Source organism: Anomaloglossus baeobatrachus, chromosome 2, assembly GCF_048569485.1.
Source record: "Anomaloglossus baeobatrachus isolate aAnoBae1 chromosome 2, aAnoBae1.hap1, whole genome shotgun sequence".
In the NCBI taxonomy this organism is placed as follows: domain Eukaryota; kingdom Metazoa; phylum Chordata; class Amphibia; order Anura; family Aromobatidae; genus Anomaloglossus; species Anomaloglossus baeobatrachus.
Window position 1 is genome coordinate 24,421,596 of NC_134354.1, and position 19,892 is coordinate 24,441,487.

At 46.6% G+C, this 19,892-nt stretch overlaps 1 protein-coding gene across 2 annotated transcripts in view; it reads left to right on the forward strand.

Annotated features, from left to right (window-relative positions):
• LOC142290871 (nectin-3-like protein) overlaps nucleotides 1–19,892 on the forward strand; it is a 137,759-nt gene that overhangs the window by 67,535 nt on the left and 50,332 nt on the right. The window contains exons 8-9 of one of the 2 annotated variants that reach the window (XM_075334931.1): nucleotides 7,299–7,352; nucleotides 11,135–11,188. In XM_075334931.1, coding sequence (XP_075191046.1) covers nucleotides 7,299–7,352; nucleotides 11,135–11,153 — 73 coding nt within the window. In that variant the 3' untranslated portion in view covers nucleotides 11,154–11,188. Of the gene's footprint in view, nucleotides 1–7,298; nucleotides 7,353–11,134; nucleotides 11,189–19,892 lie in introns of those variants that run through there. The other variant, XM_075334929.1, reaches the window with a different exon arrangement.

The window sequence follows — 19,892 nt, forward strand, 5'->3', positions numbered from 1 at the left end:
AATGTCGTTTCCATCACTCTTTAGAAGATGTTTCGTTATGTTTTGTTAAGGTGTGGTCCACTACGTTGACATTGATGGCCAATCCTTAGGGCCCGCACCCCTGACGATCAGCTATTTTCGGACCTGGCGGCGGCAGCAGGCAGCCGGAAATGCTCAGTTCCGGTGCTGCTCTGTCTTCTGTTAGCGGCTGTAGCTGGGTACTGCACATCCGCCTCCCATTCTAATCAATAGGAGACGGATGTACAGTACCCAACCTTGGCCGCTATCACAAGACGGAGCAGCGCTAGAACTGAGCATTTCCGGCTGCCTGCTGCCGTCGCCGGGTTGGCGGGGTGTCAGATCCCGGCCGATCATACATTGATGACCTATAGGCCATCAATGTCAAAGTAATGGACAACATCTTTAAGTAGGATGTAGTGTGAGGTGAAGGTTTAGGATGTCATTTATAAGAAGTAATGTAAAGTATAGGAATGGTATGTAGATAGATTTTGTTAGTAACAGAAATAGGTCATGTCAGGTTTAGCTCATTTGGGGGGGGGGGGGGTGGAACTAGTGTTGAGCAAAGTCCCTTTCTATTTACAGAGGAAGCTGAGAGCCAGTTCTGCGGAAGGGTTCCTGGAGTGAGGACGTGGCCTTGTAACTTGGGCCAGTCGGGGAACCCAGAGGTATCCAACAAGGGCCCGGAGCCTACAGCTCACCTTGGGGCAAGCTTAGAAGAGTCCAGCTGTCGGGGCACAGAAACTCGGAAGTTGAGTGATTAGAAGCCGTCAGAGGCATATGGTAGCTGAAGAGTGAAGAGGGGAAAGAGAAGGCATAGGTCCGGCAGCTGGTGGACAAGGTCCCAGGTAGCGAATAGGCCGAGACAAAGTATCCTGGAAGAAAGCGGCAGCAGAACAGTAGAAGTGTGGCCATGTCTATTGAGAAGGTGGAAGACAAAACAAATTGTTGAACCTTGTGTTGCCAAGAGAACCTCACTGTCACATGTCTATCAGCTATGTCTATGATGATGACCGACTACGGGGTGGTGGACACTGCCCTGAAGAGAACAGTAAGTATTGCACACCCTGCCCGAAGTGGTTTACAAACACTGACTCTCTCTGGCGAAGGAGGGCGGAGCCCTCACAGGCTGGCGTTCGCATCTTAGAGGTCCATAAATGTACAGTAGTTGTAGATCCGATCAGTTGGCTACGCTCTCAGCCAAGAGATGGACACAATTCCCATTCAATGGGCTAAGAAATTTGACCACCTCTCCATGAAGAAGAAGCTCATAAAACTGCTCCATTCTCGAGACAGAGCTGGCCCCCATTGATAGGACCTTCTTCTACTCTTCCTATATCATGTATCCTCTGGATTTGACGTAAACCTGTGGGATGGGAAACCTCTTTAAGGGGGAGTTCAGACGTGGTGGATTTCCTATGGCTTTGACGTTCAGATCCCTCACCGCTCACAGCTGTTTATAGTACAATACGTGTCACTGGCGTAATTCCATGTCTGGAAAATATCAGTGTGTGAAGAAAGCCGAAATCAATTTCCTAGGATATAAACCATGGACCCCTTCCCTCGCATGTGTCCCGAGGAAACAGTAAAGAAAATAAATAGAGGAGAAATTGTGCCCGATTCAGCCTGAGGCCGGCCATGGATGTGAATACAGAATGTGAGCTGGACATGGGAGAGGGAGGAGAAGGACTGATGTGGGTAGAATATGTGAAACTAAGGCGGGCTTTGCACACTACGACATCGCAGGTGCAATGTCGGTGGGGTCAAATTGAAAGTGACGCACAACCGGCATCGCATGCGACATCGTAGTGTGTAAAGCCTAGATGATATGATTAACGAGCGCAAAATCGTCGTAACCGTATCATCGGTGCAGCGTCGGCGTAATCCATAATTACGCTGACGCGACGGTCCGATGTTGTTCCTCGCTCCTGCGGCAGCACACATCGCTGTGTGTGAAGTCGCAGGAGCGAGGAACATCTCCTACCGGCGTCACTGCGGCTTCCGTAGGATATGCGGAAGGAAGGAGGTGGGCGAGATGTTTACATCCTGCTCATCTCCGCCGCTATTGGCCGCCTGCCGTGTGACGTCGCTATGAAGGAGGCGGGTCGCCGGCCAGAGCGACGGTCGCAGGGCAGGTGAGTGCATGTGAAGCTGGCGTAGCGATAATTTTCGCTACGCCAGCTATCACACGATATCGTACCTGCGACGGGGGCGGGGACTATCGCGTGCGACATCGCAGCATCGGCTTGCGATGTCGCAACGTGCAAAGCCCGCCTAAGGCTGGTTATTGAGAAAACATCAGCAGAAGTGAAGATTGAAGCACTAAAAATAGAAGGAACATTTTGCAGCATGTGGAAAATATGCTTCAGAGGCCTGACGTGATAAGAAGATAATCTATCAAAACAACAGTCTGTTCTCGAAAGAGGTGAACGAGGCAATGGCCATCAACCAAATCTACCATCAAAAAGTAACTGATTTAGAGAGTAGCACTGCACAAAGTTTAAGCGGGGAAATGTCAGCCTCCAGTGAGTGGCCGGGAAGGTGTTTATACAAAAAAAAATAAAATAAAAATAAGCAGAACTTGTCTACTCTGTCCTCGGTGGAAAAAGCCAAGGGTCCCAGCCAGGCTTGTGTACTAGGCGGGCTGCGCACCACCATGTACATGTACCATGTATTATAGATTGTATAAGATGTATATGTTTGTATTAATGACTGCCATCTAGGGGCAAGTCAACTTTAGATTAGATGCTAGATAAGATAGGGTTAAGGTAGTTGAAGGAAGGAGTGACACATGGCAGGAAAGAGAACAGAAGGGTCAATGTAGAGTTCAAGTGAGAGAAAACGTGGCCTTGATGCTAGGGCCACTTAGGGATCTCTGAAGTAACCTCAAAAGGTTCGGAGCCTACAGCTCTCCCCGACGGGCTTAGAGAGTCATTTGGCTAGAGAGCCGTCGAGGGCCCAGCAGCAGACTCAGGTGTACGGAAGAGGGGGAAGGAGATACAGACCGCAGAGCTTGAGGACGAGATCCAAGATAGTGGGGAACAGGTCGAGGAACAGTACCCCCACACTGAGAAGAAGGAAGGAAAAGAAGGCCAAGTCTCTCATAACGGTGTGAACAATAAATGTGAATGATTCTGTTTGGCCAAGTGATGCGTATGTTCCGAACTGTCTACGACGACTGCCAACATGGTGATGGTCACCAGCCTTAAGAAACCAGTAAGTGTCATGCACCCGACCCGAAGTCTGTTCACGGTGTCTCCCTGGCAAAGGAGTGTGGCGTGCGAGCGGCCCAGGGCTTCTATACTTATCTTGTCGGCCAGTCCAAGTGAACAGGAGAATCCTTCGGTGGGTCTCTTTGCAGTAACATGTCACTTATCCCCAAATATGATCAGTAGTTGGCACAATACACTTGTTTCACTATGTAGAAACAAAGTAAGTATCTCATCCTTCATTTTACAAACTACCATATATATTATTATATAGGAGCATGGGTACATTTGTGAATGTAATATTTGCATGTAGTTGATCTGTTGGAACCCCAGAGTCAATGTTACTGGTGGGCCCCTGTCGCCCCAGTCTGACGCTGGTCGAGGCCCAGGGTAATACGTTGGGGTACGTCCTCTCTACGAATCTCTATCTCTTGTCCTATTATATTGATTCAGGTCGACTTGTTTGAAGATGTTGAATGTATAGAGACCTCCCCTACATCGTGAGCACAATGTCTCATTTACCTGACAAATAAAGAACATTCCGATGTCTGTGTCTGTCTGCGCCGCATTGTTTTTGGCTCTGCCGCTTGTTTTTGGCTGTGCCGCTTGTTTTGTTTTGTAACCACAAAGGATAATATTTTCTCTACCAATGTATTTTTAAACAAACCTGATCTGCCGCCTGGCTTTAACCATCTCAATGCCAGTAATCTGGTTCTTTATTTGTTCTCATGGCTTTTGCAGTACGACAAACTCTCGTGGGTCCCGTAGCAGAGATTATCGGAGGCCCTTGCCTCATTGGTGCTTGATTTCCGTTAGTGGAAAAACTATTCATTTATCTGCAAGAAAACCTCTAATTGTTCACAGTAATCTTGTGCCATATAGTGACCGGCACATAAGAGCTGACACTCTACAGAATAGAGAGGATCCCGCACTTAAGAGCTGACACTACAGGAGAGAGGACCCTGCACATAGGAGCTGACACTACAGGAGAGAGGATCCTGCACATAAGAGCTGACACTCTACAGGAGAGAGGACCCTGCACATAAGAGCTGACACTATACAGGAGAGAGGACCCTGCACATAGGAGCTGACACTCTACAGGAGAGAGGATCCTGCACATAAGAGCTGACACTATACAGGAGAGAGGACCCTGCACATAGGAGCTGACACTCTACAGGAGAGAGGATCCTGCACATAAGAGCTGACACTCTACAGGAGAGAGGATCCTGCACATAAGATCTGACACTCTACAGGAGAGAGGATCCTGCACAAAAGAGCTGACACTCTACAGGAGAGAGGACCCTGCACAAAAGAGCTGACACTCTACAGGAGAGAGGACCCTGCACAAAAGAGCTGACACTCTACAGGTGAGAGAACCCTGCACAAAAGAGCTGACACTATACAGGAGAGAGAGAACCCGACACATAAGAGCTGACACTCTACAGAATAGAGAGGATCCCGCACTTAAGAGCTGACACTACAGGAGAGAGGACCCTGCACATAGGAGCTGACACTCTACAGGAGAGAGGATCCTGCACATAAGAGCTAACACTCTACAGGAGAGAGGACCCTGCACATAAGAGCTGACACTATACAGGAGAGAGGACCCTGCACATAGGAGCTGACACTCTACAGGAGAGAGGACCCTGCACGTAAGAGCTGACACTCTACAGGAGAAAGAGGACCCTGCACGTAAGAGCTGACACTCTACAGGAGAGAGGACCCTGCATATAAGAGCTGACACACTACAGGACAGAGGACCATGCACATAAGAGCTGCCACTACCGGAGAGAGGACCCTACACATAAGAGCTGACACTCTACAGGAGAGAGGACCCTACACATAAGAGCTGACACTGTACAGGAGAGAGGACCCTACACATAAGAGCTGACACTCTACAGGAGAGAGGACCCTACACATAAGAGCTGACACTGTACAGGAGAGAGGACCCTGCACATAAGAGCTGACACTACAGGTGAGAGGACCCTGCACATAAGAGCTGACACTACAGGAGAGAGGATCCTGCACATAAGAGCTGACACTCTACAGGAGAGAGGATCCTACACATAAGAGCTGACACTCTACAGGAGAGAGGACCCTACACATAAGCGCTGACACTGTACAGGAGAGAGGACCCTACACATAAGAGCTGACACTCTACAGGAGAGAGGACCCTACACATAAGAGCTGACACTACAGGCGAGAGGACCCTGCACATAAGAGCTGACACTCTACAGGAGATAGAGGACCCTGCACATAAGAGCTGACACTACAGGCGAGAGGACCCTGCACATAAGAGCTGACACTCTACAGGAGAGAGGACCCTGCACATAAGAGCTGACACTGTACAGGAGAGAGGACCCTGCACATAAGAGCTGATACGCTACAGAACCACTAACATTTCTGTTTTTTTAAGATAATAGTATGGAAGTGTAATATTGTGATGAGTTTATGACACTACAGGAGAGAGGATCCTGCACATAAGAGCTGACACTCTACAGGTGAGAGGACCCTACACATAAGAGCTGACACTCTACAGGAGAGAGGATCCTGCACATAAGAGCTGACACTCTACAGGAGAGAGGACCCTACACATAAGAGCTGACACTCTACAGGAGAGAGGACCCTACACATAAGAGCTGACACTCTACAGGAGAGAGGACCCTACACATAAGAGCTGACACTCTACAGGAGAGAGGACCCTGCACAAAAGAGCTGACACTCTACAGGTGAGAGAACCCTGCACAAAAGAGCTGACACTATACAGGAGAGAGAGAACCCGACACATAAGAGCTGACACTCTACAGAATAGAGAGGATCCCGCACTTAAGAGCTGACACTCTACAGGAGAGAGGACCCTACACATAAGCGCTGACACTGTACAGGAGAGAGGACCCTGCACATAGGAGCTGACACTCTACAGGAGAGAGGACCCCGCACATAAGAGCAGACACTCTACAGGAGAGAGGACCCTGCACATAAGAGCTGACACTCTACAGGAGAGAGGACCCTGCACATAAGAGCTGACTCTACTGGAGAGAGGACCCTGCACATAAGAGCTGACACTCTACAGGAGAGAGGACCCTGCACATAAGAGCTGACACTATACAGGAGAGAGAACCCCGCACATAAGAGCAGACACTCTACAGGAGAGAGGACCCTGCACATAAGAGCTGACACTCTACAGGAGAGAGGACCCTGCACATAAGAGCAGACACTCTACAGGAGAGAGAGGACCCTGCACATAAGAGTTGACACTCTACAGGAGAGAGGACCCTGCACATAAGAGCTGACACTCTACAGGAGAGAGGACCCTGCACATAAGAGCTGACACGCTACAGGAGAGAGAACCCTGCACATAAGAGCTGACACTCTACAGGAGAGAGAGGACCCTGCACATAAGAGCTGACACTCTACAGGAGAGAGGACCCTGCACATAAGAGCTGACACTCTACAGGAGAGAGGACCCTGCACATAAGAGCTGACACTACAGGAGAGAGGACCCTGCACATAAGAGCTGACACTCTACTGGAGAAAGGATCCTGCACATAAGAGCTGACACTATACAGGAGAGAGGACCCTGCACATAAGAGCTGACACTATACAGGAGAGAGGACCCTGCACATAAGAGCTGACACTCTACAGGAGAGAGGACCCTGCACATAAGAGCTGACACTCTACAGGAGAGAGAGGACCCTGCACATAAGAGCTGACACTCTACAGGAGAGAGGACCCTGCACATAAGAGCTGACACTCTACAGGAGAGAGGACCCTGCACATAAGAGCTGACACTACAGGAGAGAGGACCCTGCACATAAGAGCTGACACTCTACTGGAGAAAGGATCCTGCACATAAGAGCTGACACTATACAGGAGAGAGGACCCTGCACATAAGAGCTGACACTATACAGGAGAGAGGACCCTGCACATAAGAGCTGACACTCTACAGAACCACTAACATTTCTGTTTGTTTAAGATAATAGTATGGAAGTGTAATATTGTGTTGAGTTTATGTTTAATCTGGGAGTTGTCTTATACAGAAAAAGAATGAAAGTTTCTAAAATTGTACATTTCTTTTTTTTTCTTGTAAAGGAAACGGAGCGAAGATAAAATGCCTTATGCGGCAGCTGGAACAGTTTCTGAAGGGTGAGAATATTTTTGTATTGTTGTGTTACAGATTTTCCAACATTTTTAGACACAAACCAGTTAAAGGGTAAAGATTTTTGTGCCTGTAGCTGGCACTAGATCGAGCTCATTGCGTTATCTGGCGTCCAGATGCTCCCGAGCATGTGGCTGTGCAGGGTACACAGTGTCATGGCCATCACTAACAGACATGGCTATCACAGTGCACACTGACACTGCTGTATATACATCACAGTAGACATGGGGGACACAGTATATATATATGGTGCCCCTGCGGCTTCAGGCACCACAGGGTACCGCACCTCACCCGGGGTGCAGTATTCATCTCGGATACAGAGGAGGTCATCACCGGTAAACCACCAAAAAACATCCAACATATAACACGGGAGCTCTTTCACTGGGACTGGGCTAGTGTAGGTGCCGAGGGTGGCCATCATGAGGTATAGGACCTATTGCCCACTGGTTCAGCAACCCGGGAGGCGGGCCACCTGCACGGAATTTGCAGGGGAAGTTAGGAGCTATCTCCCACAACGCAGTTAGCACAAGGTGGGGTCCATGCCAGGTCGGACTCAGGAAGAGATGTCAGTAAAAAGCCACAAGGATAGAAAGGGGCCCATGGTCCTTAGCTGGAGGCTCGACCCAGGTTCTTAGGAAGAAGGTGGATCCCAGGGTTCATGAGGAGTGCAGCAGGCACCTGTGACCCGTTCCACGGCCCAGGAACTAGGGTGGAGGGAAGACCACCAGAAAGGACACAGAAGGAAACACCGACCTTGACCTCCGAACTATCTGGAATTGGCAGGAGCCCAAAACAACTTAGCACAGCACTCCAAAGGCAATGTAACCTCAGTGAGTAAATAACTTTAACTGGACCCTCTGTGTCGTCCCATCACTGTCGGTTGTCCCATCATAGCGCCCCTGCGCCATAGGTGACTACTTCTCCCATCATCCTCCCTGGGGCCTGAGCTCTGCATGTGGAGAGCTGCTCCAACCGAGCTGTGCTATCATCCATCCCAGAGAAGACCTCCCGCAGCGGCGGCTAATATTTGGCACAGGTGGCGTCACGAAGACAAACTTCACATCCCATCTCCCCTATTACTTGCCACCACCGGGGTCACGGAACCGGGCCTGGCCACCGCGGCATCCCTGAAGCTGAACCGCGGCCTGGTAACGGGTAGCCCCAGACCCCGTGGGCGTGTCAACTTGGCGTCACGAACAGGATTTCGTGCCTGTCCTAACGGGTACTGTGCGCCTTAAAAACTGTGCAAACAAAAAAAGGACTATGCAAATGGCGTCACTCAGAAAACAGCGGTGCGCGGGAAAGAAGGGGACGTGGCATCGTGGGCTGGGTTGCAGAATGGCGTTAAAAGCTGTGCACGCCTAGAGTCTATGTTAGGGATTCAAGGCAGGTCCCCTATATTGTTGTTGCTGCTAACTTTATTGCACTTGGTCGGAGCGATGCAAGGTGCAAAAGTGAAAGTTTTATGTCAAAGTGAAAATTTTATGCAACAGGGAATGTTTATTGCCCAAAATGAATGTCTTATGCTGAAAGCCAATGTTTGATGCATTTTACAGTGTCAAAGGTTTTATATGTTATGATGTGAAGTATATGAAAGTTTGTAACGTTCAAGAAACCATGCCTCCCATAAAGGGAAGAAATGTTCATGCATTCCAGCATAACCAAAATTTTGCAGTTTTCCACTGTATTGTTTTCTTGCCAGCCCGCAGACGTGCTGGGATTCGCTGTGGGGGGTGTAGCTGCCACTAGATCGAGCTTATTGCGTTATTTGGCGTCCAGTTGCTCTCGAGCATGTGGCTGTGCAGGGTACGCTATGTGATAGCCGTCACTAACAGACATGGCTATCACAGTGCACACTGACACTGCTGTATATACATCACAGTAGACATGGGGGACACAGTATATATGTGGTGCCCCTGCAGCTTCAGGCGCCACAGGTACTGCACCTCACCCCGGGTGCAGCATACATCTCGGATACGGAGGAGGTCATCACCGGTAAACCACCAAAACACATCCAACATATAACACGGGAGCTCGTTCACTGGGACTGGGCTAGGGCAAGGACCGGGGGTGGCCATCATGAGGTATGGGACCTCTTGCCCACTAGTTAAGCAACCCAGGAGGCGGGGCACCTGCAGGGGAAGTTGGAGCCATCGCACACATTATTGAGTTAGCACCAGGCGGGGGTCCACGCCAGGTCGGACTCAGGAGGAGACGTTATTAAGAAGCCACAAGAATAGAAAGAGGCCCATAGTCCAGAGCTGGAGGCTTGACCTGGCTTCTTATGAAGAAGGGGGATCCCAGGGTTTGCGGGGAGTGCAGCAGGCACCCGTGACTTGTTTCCACGGCCCAGGAACTGGGGTGGAGGGAAGACCACCAAAAAGGACACACAGAAGGAAACACCGGCCTTGACCTCCGCCCCAGAGAAGACCTCCCGCAGCGGAGGCTAAGATGTGGCTACACATCAGAGATGGCGTCACAAAGACAAACTCCACACCCCATATCCCCTATTTTTGACACCGCCGGGGTCACGGAACTGGGCCTGGCCAGAGCGGCATTCCCGAAGCTGAACCGCGGCCCGATATCGGGTAGCCCCAAACCCCGTGGGTAGGTCATACACATCACAGTGTAGGCTGGGGGTACAGTATATACATCATAGGAGGGGCTGGTAACTACAGTATATACATCACATGAGGGGCTGGGGCACAGATATCACTGGGTCATAGACATTACTTGGGAAATATACACATTACTGTGGACATACACATTACTGGGGGGGCATATACATTACTGAGGGGCAGTATATACATCACACAGGAGACACTGAGATTGCTGTATATATATCACATAGGAGATGCCGAGACTGTACATCACAAGGAAGATTCCGAGACTGCTGTATATACATGATATAGGGGACACCGAGACTGCTGTGTTTACATCACATAGCAGACACTGAGACTGCTGAATATACATCACATAGGATAAACTAGAATAGATGAATATACATCACATAGGAGACATTGAGAATGCTCTATATACATCACGTAGGATAAACTGGGGTTGGTGTATACAGCAAATATGAGACAATGAGACTGTTGTATATACATCACATAGGAGACAACAAGACTGCTGTGTATACATCACACAGGAGACTGCTGCTACTGCTGTATATACTGTATATATCACATATGACACACAGACTGCTGTATATTCATCACATAGGAAACACTCAGACTGTTGTATATACATCATATAGGAGACACCGTGGCTGCTTTATTTCCATTACATAGCAAACACTGCAATTGCTGTATACACATCACAGGATAAATTCGGATTGGTGTATATACATCACATAGAGACAGAAAATGCTATCAAATTTATGTATAAGAAAGCCAAGATGACGGTCTAAAAAATTAAGGTAGTACCACACTCAAAGATGTAATGGATAGTGAGATATGGAACTTGAATGTCAAAAGTTCAAAATGTTGTTACCCTTTTGCTTATCACTGTATATATATCACATAGGAGACCCTAAGACTACTGTATTTACATCACCTAGGATACACTATGACAGCTGCATACATCATATAGGAGACACTGAGACTACGGTGTATATATATATATATATAATAAACAGAACACCAAACTTGTTTAAGTGTTCCTTTTATTTGTTGAGTAGTATGTGTGTATATATATATTTTTTATAGGATACAGAAACTGCTTTATATACTGTACATCACGTAGAGTAATGTTCTGATCTTTTTATAAGGGCACAGAATATAGAATGATTGAAGATAGAAGAAGATGGTGAAGAATTTATAAGGTTAGAAAATATTAGTATTGCTATAATACAGGTTTTCCAAATTGTCAGACACAGGGGTAAAAATATGCCTGCTTAGGGTACTTTCACACTTGCGTTGTTTTCCTTCCGTTACAATCCACCCTTTTGTTTCCCATAGACTTGTATGGGTGACGGATTGTACCAAAAGGACCTGCGTTGCTTCCGCTGGGCGACGCTCCGTTGCTTCCGCCCAGCGGGAGGAACGCAGCATGTAACGTTGTTCTGAGCAGCGGAATCCTCTGGATTTCACTGCGCATGCTCTTTTTTTTTTTTTTTAAATCACAAACTTTATTTTGGCTTGCGGTGGCCGAACATTCAGCTGAGCGCCTGCCCACCGGCATGCCCGGGCGTCGGCAAGTGACAGCGCTCAGCTGATCACCCGGCGGTCGGCTGCAGGGAGCGATCAGCTGATCACCCGGCGGCTGGCTACTGGGAGCGATCAGCTGATCACCCAGCGGCCGGCTGCAGGGAGCGATCAGCTGATCACCCGGCGGCCGGCTACTGGGAGCGATCAGCTGATCACCCGGCGGCCGGCTACTGTGAGTGATCGGCTGATCACCCGGCGGCCGGCTACTGTGAGTGATCGGCTGATCACCCGGCGGCCGGCTACTGTGAGTGATCGGCTGATCACCCGGCGGCCGGCTACTGTGAGTGATCGGCTGATCACCCGGCGGCCGGCTACTGTTAGCGATCAGCTGATCGTTCACAATAGTCTGCCAACGGTAAAAAAAAACAAAACGGATTGCGTTGTTTTGCAGCATCCGTTGCATCCGTTGTGCCACTATATGCAACACATCCGTTGCATCCGTTACACAACACAATGCAACGGATACCGTTCAACGCAAGTGTGAAACTAGCCTTACTCGTGCCACTAGGAAAAGCTACGTTGACATTTATACAACTCCCATTACGCTGTAAGCTCCCTTTAGTGGTGGAGAAATGAATTTGCATCATTGACCTTCATGATACTAGGAATCACTGGCTGTCATTCAAATCACATTCAAGTTAAATAATAAGAGTTGGATGAATAATTACGATTCACCTTTAATAAAGTGTTAGCTAAACTTTTTTATTTAGTTTTTTTTTTATTTAAAAATGGTACATCAAACTGAGTTTTGTTATTTCTCTATGACATCACTTTGATAAGATGTAGGGATTTCTTCCAGGACACAGTGCACAAATAATTTCTAAATGTAAGCATTTCTTCTTTCTAGCAACTGTTAAACTATACGTAGGAGATGCATCACATAGGAGAAAATAAGACTGCTGTAATTACATCACATAGGAGACACTGAGACTGCTGTTTCTACATCATATAGGAAACACTGAGACTGCTGAATATACAGGTGCATCTCAATACATAAGAATATCATCAAAAAGTTAATTTATTTCAGTAATTCAATACAAAAAGGGAAACACATATAGAGTCATTACACAGAGGGATCTATTCCTATATATTATATAGAGTCATTACACACAGAGGGATCTATTCCTATATATTATATAGAATCATTACACACAGAGGGATCTATTCCTATATATTATATAAAAAAATTGTTTAAAAGAACAGAGAGTCCTCAGTGGTTGATACCTTTTAATGGCTAACTGAAAAGATGGTAATAATTGCAAGCTTTCGAGACTACTCAGGTCTCTTCATCAAAACTGATGAAGAGACCTGAGTAGTCTCGAAAGCTTGCAATTATTACCATCTTTTCAGTTAGCCATTAAAAGGTATCAACCACTGAGGACTCTCTGTTCTTTTAAACAATTTTTTTATCTCTACTGGCTAACACGGTACAAAGATATATTTTACTTGTATATATTATATAGTCATTACACACAGAGGGATCTATTCCTATATATTATATAGAGTCATTACCAGGGCTGTGGAGTCGGAGTCGGAGTCGTGGAGTCGGAGTCGGAGTCGGAGCTCATTTTGGTGGAGTCGGAGTCGGAGTTGGAGTCGGTATAAAATGCACCGACTCCGACTCCTAAAATATATAATAAATTGGGGACAGGAGTGCAATGCAGAATGTGCTGAATATTTTACTAAATAATAACATTTAGTATAATGCTTATATTTAAGTGAAAAATGTATTGTAGTATAATGTGAACATCAGACATTTAATTGTTTTTATGATACAATAATCAAGATATTTGGATAGAACATAAAATATTTATTGGATACAACTTTAGAACACAAAAAACTAATAAATTGTAAATATGTAATATTATATATATATACACAGTGTATATACACACACAAGATATATATGTAATCTACTGTATATTACATAGTGTATTACATATTTACAATTTATTACAGTTTTTTGTGTTCTAAAGTTGTATCCAATAAATATATTTTATGTTCTATCCAAATATCTTGATTATTGTATCATAAAAATTATTAAATGTCTAATGTTCACATACACATATTCATGTACTACAATAAATTTTTCACCTAACTATAAGCAATATATGTAGGAGTCGGAGTCGGAGCCGGAGTCGGAGCCGGAGTCGGAGTCGGTGCAAGAGAATTTGAGGAGTCGGAGTCGGAGTCGAAGGTTTGGCTTACCGACTCCACAGCCCTGGTCATTACACACAGAGGGATCTATTCCTATATATTATATAGTCATTACACACAGAGGGATCTATTCCTATATATTATATAGTCATTACACACAGAGGTATCAATTCCTATATATTATATAGAGTCATTACACACAGAGGGATCTATTCCTATATATTATATAGAGTCATTACACACAGAGGGATCTATTCCTATATATTATATAGAGTCACTACACACAGAGGGATCTATTCCTATATATTATATAGAGTCATTACACACAGAGGGATCCATTCCTATATATTATATAGAGTCATTACACACAGAGTGAGCTATTTCAAATGTTTATTTCTGTTAATGATGATTATGGGTTACAACTAGTGATGGGCGAATCCCGATCTGTAAAGATCGGGGATCATACCGAAATAAAAAAAAAATTCTCTGTGTTTTTTTTTACTGTTTACTAGAAATTCATGGTGAACATGTCTAATTTGGCATGACACCATGAATTTCGGGCTTAGTACCATCTGAGAATACAAAGGTGGTATTAACCCCTTTATTGCCCAGCAAGCCATCGCCATCAGGGCCGCTGGACGAGCCGGGTAAAGGACCTGGAAATGGCGCTAAGAGACAATGCACCATTTCCAGGGAAAGCAGCGGGCTGCCGAGAATTCCAACCCCCCAGCTGCCTGGCTTTACCTGACTGGCGATCAAAATACAGCTGGAGCTCACGCTGGAAATTCGAAGACATGTAGTCAGTAGTTTATAGAATAAAAGAACAATTCACTTTGCACTCAAGAATATAAAGAGAAACATCAGAAAAACTGAAAATTTTGCAGTGGTCTCTTAATTTTTGCCAGAGCTGTATATATATATATATATATATATATATACACACACACATACACACACAATATATAGTTGTATATAAATAAATAAATGATTTAAAAAAAATAACGAAGCGCTCAGCTGCCACTCCCATCTGCCTGGCTTTACCTTGGTGTTTTTTTTTAGCTATTTAAAAAAATAATAAACAAAAAATGTGCGGGCGCCCACTAAATTTTTTTTGCTAGCTAAGGGTAATCCAAGCAGCTACTGGCTGCTAACCCCCACTGCTTGGTGTAACCTTCGCTGGCAATGAAATATCTAGGAAGGCCCTTATTTTAAATTTTTTTTGCCAAAAATAAGAAAAAAATTATGTGGGCTTCGCCATATTTTTGTATGCTAGCCAGGTACAGCAAGCAGGTACGGGCTGCCCCCAACCTCCGGCTGCCTATTTGTACCTGGCTGGGAACCAAAAATATAGGAAAGCCCTTTTTTTTAATTATTTCATGAATTTCATGAAATAAAAAAAAAAAAAAGCAACGTAGGCTTCACCCAATTTTTGTGTCCAGCCAGGTACAACTAGGCAGCTGGGGATTGGAATCTGCAGCGCAGGGTTGGCCAAGTTTTCTGCCCCCCCCCCCCATCCCCGCTGTGAATTGCAGTCCGCAGGCACCCCAGAAAATGGCGCTTTCATAGAGGCGTCATCTTCTGGCACTGTATCCAACTCTCCCAGCGGCTCTGGTGCCGGGTGGCACGCTGGGTAATAAAGGGTTAATACCAGCTTTGTTTTACCAGCTGATATTAAACCCGAGATACTTAATGTCAGGCCAAGTTTGACCCGGCCATTAACAATCTCCAATAAAGGGTTTAAATAAATAGACACCACACAGAGAAAAAAAACTTTATTAGAAAATAATACACAGACACACTTAGGGACTCCATCTTTATTACCCCCTCTCACCGCTCCACGATCCTGGTCTTCTGTCTTCTTCATCCAATCTAGCTCTGGTATATCAGACAGCACGGGAAGAACGCTGCACCTCCCCGTGCTGTCTTAATCACTCACTGAGTGAGCAGAAGCTGCGGGTTGGTAAGCGGTGACATCACCGCTGCCACCGTTGCCATAGTAACCTAACGAGTGGGTTACTATATCAATGGTAATCTCCGATCACCTGATTCCCGATGCCGCTATTAGCCGGCTGTGGCATTGCAGAGTGCAACAGCCAATCCCTGTATGTGGGCTGACTCTGTAAAGAGCGCTGACATGCAGGAACGGGGAGCTGAGCATATGCCCGAGTATCTCGCCGGTACACGGCGGTTGCCGAGTATACCGAGTACCGGCGAGCATGCTGACACTACAGGACCTTGCATGATGTCATAGTCATGTGACCCAGTCTGTAGCCAATGAGATAATACAACATTCCCACATGGCTGGTCATATGGCTATGACGTCACGGAAGGTCCTTTGGTTACCGGGCGGCACAGCGATAATCGGACTTGAAAGCAGACACGTAGCAGGACCTGTAAGTATAATGACAATGTTTATTAACTGTATTCTTTATTTTACAGCCCCCCTGCCCCATCCCATAACTGTAAAGCTCGAGATCGGTGATCGGACGCAAGATCATGTTCTCTCGATCCTGATCTTGATCTTTACAAAATGATCGGACGAGTCTCCCTGATCATCGGGGGGGATAACCCATCACTACTTACAAACAACGAAAACCCAAAAGTCATCTCAGAAAATTAGGATAATTACTACAAAACACCTGCAAAGGCTTCCTAATTATTTAAAATGGTACCTTAGTCTGGTTCTGTAGGCTACACAATCATAGGGAAGACTGCTGACTTGACAGATGTCCAGAAGGCAGTCATTGACACACTCCACAAGGAGGGTAAGCCTCAAAAGGTCATGGCTAAAGAAGCTGTCTGTTCAGATTGCCGTATCAAACCGTATTATTGAAAAGTTGATTGGAAAGAAAAAGAGTGGTAGAAAAAGGTGCACAAGCAACCGGGATAACCAAAGCCTTGATATGGGTGTTAGGAAAAGGCCATTCAAAAATTTGGGGGAGATTCAGTGGAGTGGCCCACTGGTGATTTGGAGTGGTCCAAGGTGTTGTTTTCAGAAGAAACTAAATTTTACATTTCATTTGGAAATCGCGGTCCCAGAGTCTGGAGGAAGAGTGGAGAGGTCACAATCCAAGCTGCTGAGGTCTAGTGTGAAGTCTCCACAATCAGTGGTGGTTTGGGGAGCCATGTCATCTGCTGGTGTAGCTCCACTGTGTTTTATCAACACCAAAGTCAGCGCAGCCGTCTACCAGGAAATTTTACAGCACTTCCCTCTGCCGACAAGCTTTTTGGAGATGGAAATTTCCAGGCCCACGTGCCTGGTGTCAGCGGTGGCGTCACCGCGCTCCCGTCACCGCACACTGCTTTGATATTGCATAGAGCGGCATCATCATTCTTTCCCCGTGCCTGCGCGGTCACGTCACTCCTGTGCGACTGCTGCGTGTGGTGAGAGCACAGAGCGCAGGAGGACACCGACCGGAGCCACGGGGGAACGAAGACAGAAGTGAGGACGAGCAGCGGTGAAACAAGTAGAGCTGAGGACAGAACTGCGGTGGAAGGAGAAGAGAGGTGAGTACTTGTTTTTTTGGGTTTTTTTTTATAAATCAGTGAGTACACGGGGAGGCTGGCTGCATGACACATGGAGTCCTTGGGGGGGGGCCTGGCTGCATGACACATGGAGGCCCTGGGGGGCTGGCTGCAGGACACATGGCGTCCTTGGGGTGGGCCTGGCTGCAGGACACATGGAGTCCTTGGGGGGAGCCTGGCTGCATGACACATGGAGGCACTGTGGGGCTGGCTGCATGACACATTGAGGCCCTGGGGGGAGGGGCTGGCTGCATGACACATGGAGGCCCTAGGGGGCTGGCTGCAGGACACATGGAGGCCTGGAGGAGCTGGCTGCATGACACATGGAGTCCTTGGGGGGGCCTGGCTGCATGAGAAATGGAGGCCCTGGGGGGGTGCTGGCTGCATGATACATGGAGGCCCTGGGAGGGGCTGCATGATACATGGAGGCCCTGGGGGGGTTCTGGCTGCATGACACATGGAGTCCTTGGGGGGGACCTGGCTGCATGACACATGGAGGCCCTGGGAGGGCTGGCTGCATAACACATGGAGGCTCTGGGGGGGCTGGCTGCATAATACACAGAGACCCTGGGGGGGCTGGCTGAATGACACATGGAGGCCTTGGGTGGGGGGGGGGGGGGGTTGGCTGGTTGCATGACTCAGGGAGGCCTTGATGGGGGGAGGCTGGCTGCATGACTCATGGAGGCCTGGGAAGGGGCTTGCTGCATGACACATGGAGACCCTGGGGGGGCTGGCTGCATGACACATGGAGGCCCTGGGGGGGCTGGCTGCATGATATATGGAGGTCTATGGGGCTGCATGATACATGGAGGTCTATGGCGCTGCATTATATATGGAGGTCTATGGGGCTGCATAATAAACATGAAGCACACCTTATAAATGGACTATATGGGTGCATTATACATGGAGGAGTATGGGGCTGCATAATACATTATGAAGGTTTATGGGAATGCATTGTAATACATATAGGATTATGGGGGCTACATTATAATATAAGGAGGACTATGGAGGCTACTTTATACATGGAGGACTATGGGGGTGCATTATAAAACATGGAGAACTGTGGTGCAGTATAATATATGGAGAACTATGGGGTGAATTATAATACATGGAGGACTATGGAGGTGCATTCTAATATATGAAGGGTTATGTGTGACCCTTTATACTATATGGAAGGCTATGTGGGGGCCATTATAGTATTTGGAGAACTATATACGAGGGGGGACAAAGATACAAGCATGGGATGGGAATGTTTTGTGCTGAGGGAAAAAGGCTCTTTCCCTCAGCACCCAGCTTTCCCATGCTCTGCTGTACATCTCTCAGCACCCAGCTTTCCCATGCTCTGATATGGGAAAGCTGGGTGCTGAGGGAATGATGTATAGCAGAGCATGGGAAAGCTGGGTGCCAAGGGCAAGATGGATATCAGAACATAGGAAAGCTGGGTGCTGATAGAGGGATTTCAGATTATGGGAAACCTGGGTGCTAAGGGTAAGAGCCCAGTGTCAGCATCATTATCCTGTACCCGAGTGTCAGTGTCATTATCCCTTACCCTAAGTGTTGGTGTACGTGGAGGGGGGCCCCGGTCCAAATTCTGCACCAGGGCCCATCAAACTCTAGTTACACCACTGCTAAACCCCATTGAGAATGTATGGGGTATTGTCAAGAGGAAGGTGAGAAACACCAGACCCAACAATGCAGACGAGCTGAAGGCGGCTATCAAAGCAACCTGGGCTTCCATAACACCTCAGCAGTGCCACAGGCTGATCCCTCCATGCCACTCCGCATTGATGCAGTAATTTATGCAAAAGGAGCCGCGACCAAGTATTGAGGCATTTACTGTACAGACTTTTCAGGAAGTGCCAACATTTGAGCGTAAAATCATTTTTTCAGTTGGTCTTATATAATATTCTAATTTTCTGAGATAATGATTTTTGGGTTTTCATTGGCTGTAAGCCATAATCATCAACATTAACAAAAATAAACATGTGAAATAGATCCCTCTGTGTGTAATATAATATATGCGTTTCACTTTTTATATTGAATTACTGAAATAAATTAACTTTTTGATGATATTCTAATTTATTGAGATGCTCCTATACATCACAAGAGACACTAAGACTGCTGTATATACATCACATAGTATACACTGAAACTGCTGTATATATCACATATGAAACAGACTGCTATATACTGTATATCACATAGGATACTGTGAGACTGCTGAATATATCACAAAGGATACACTGAGACTGCTGTATATACATCATATAGTAGACACTGAAACTGCTGTATATACATCACATAGGAGACAGACTACTGAATACAGTATATCACATAGGATACACTGAGACTACTGTATATACATCACATAGGAGACACTGAGACTACTGTATATAAATCACATAGGATACACTGAGACTACTGAATATTTCACAAAGGATACACTGAGACTGCTGTATACAGTATATCACGTAGGATACTCTGAGACTGCTGTATATACATCACATAGTAGAGACTGATGTATATACGTCACATAGGAGACACTGAGACTACTGAATACAGTATATCACATAGGATACACTGAGACTACTGTATATACATCACATAGGAGACACTGAGACTACTGTATATAAATCA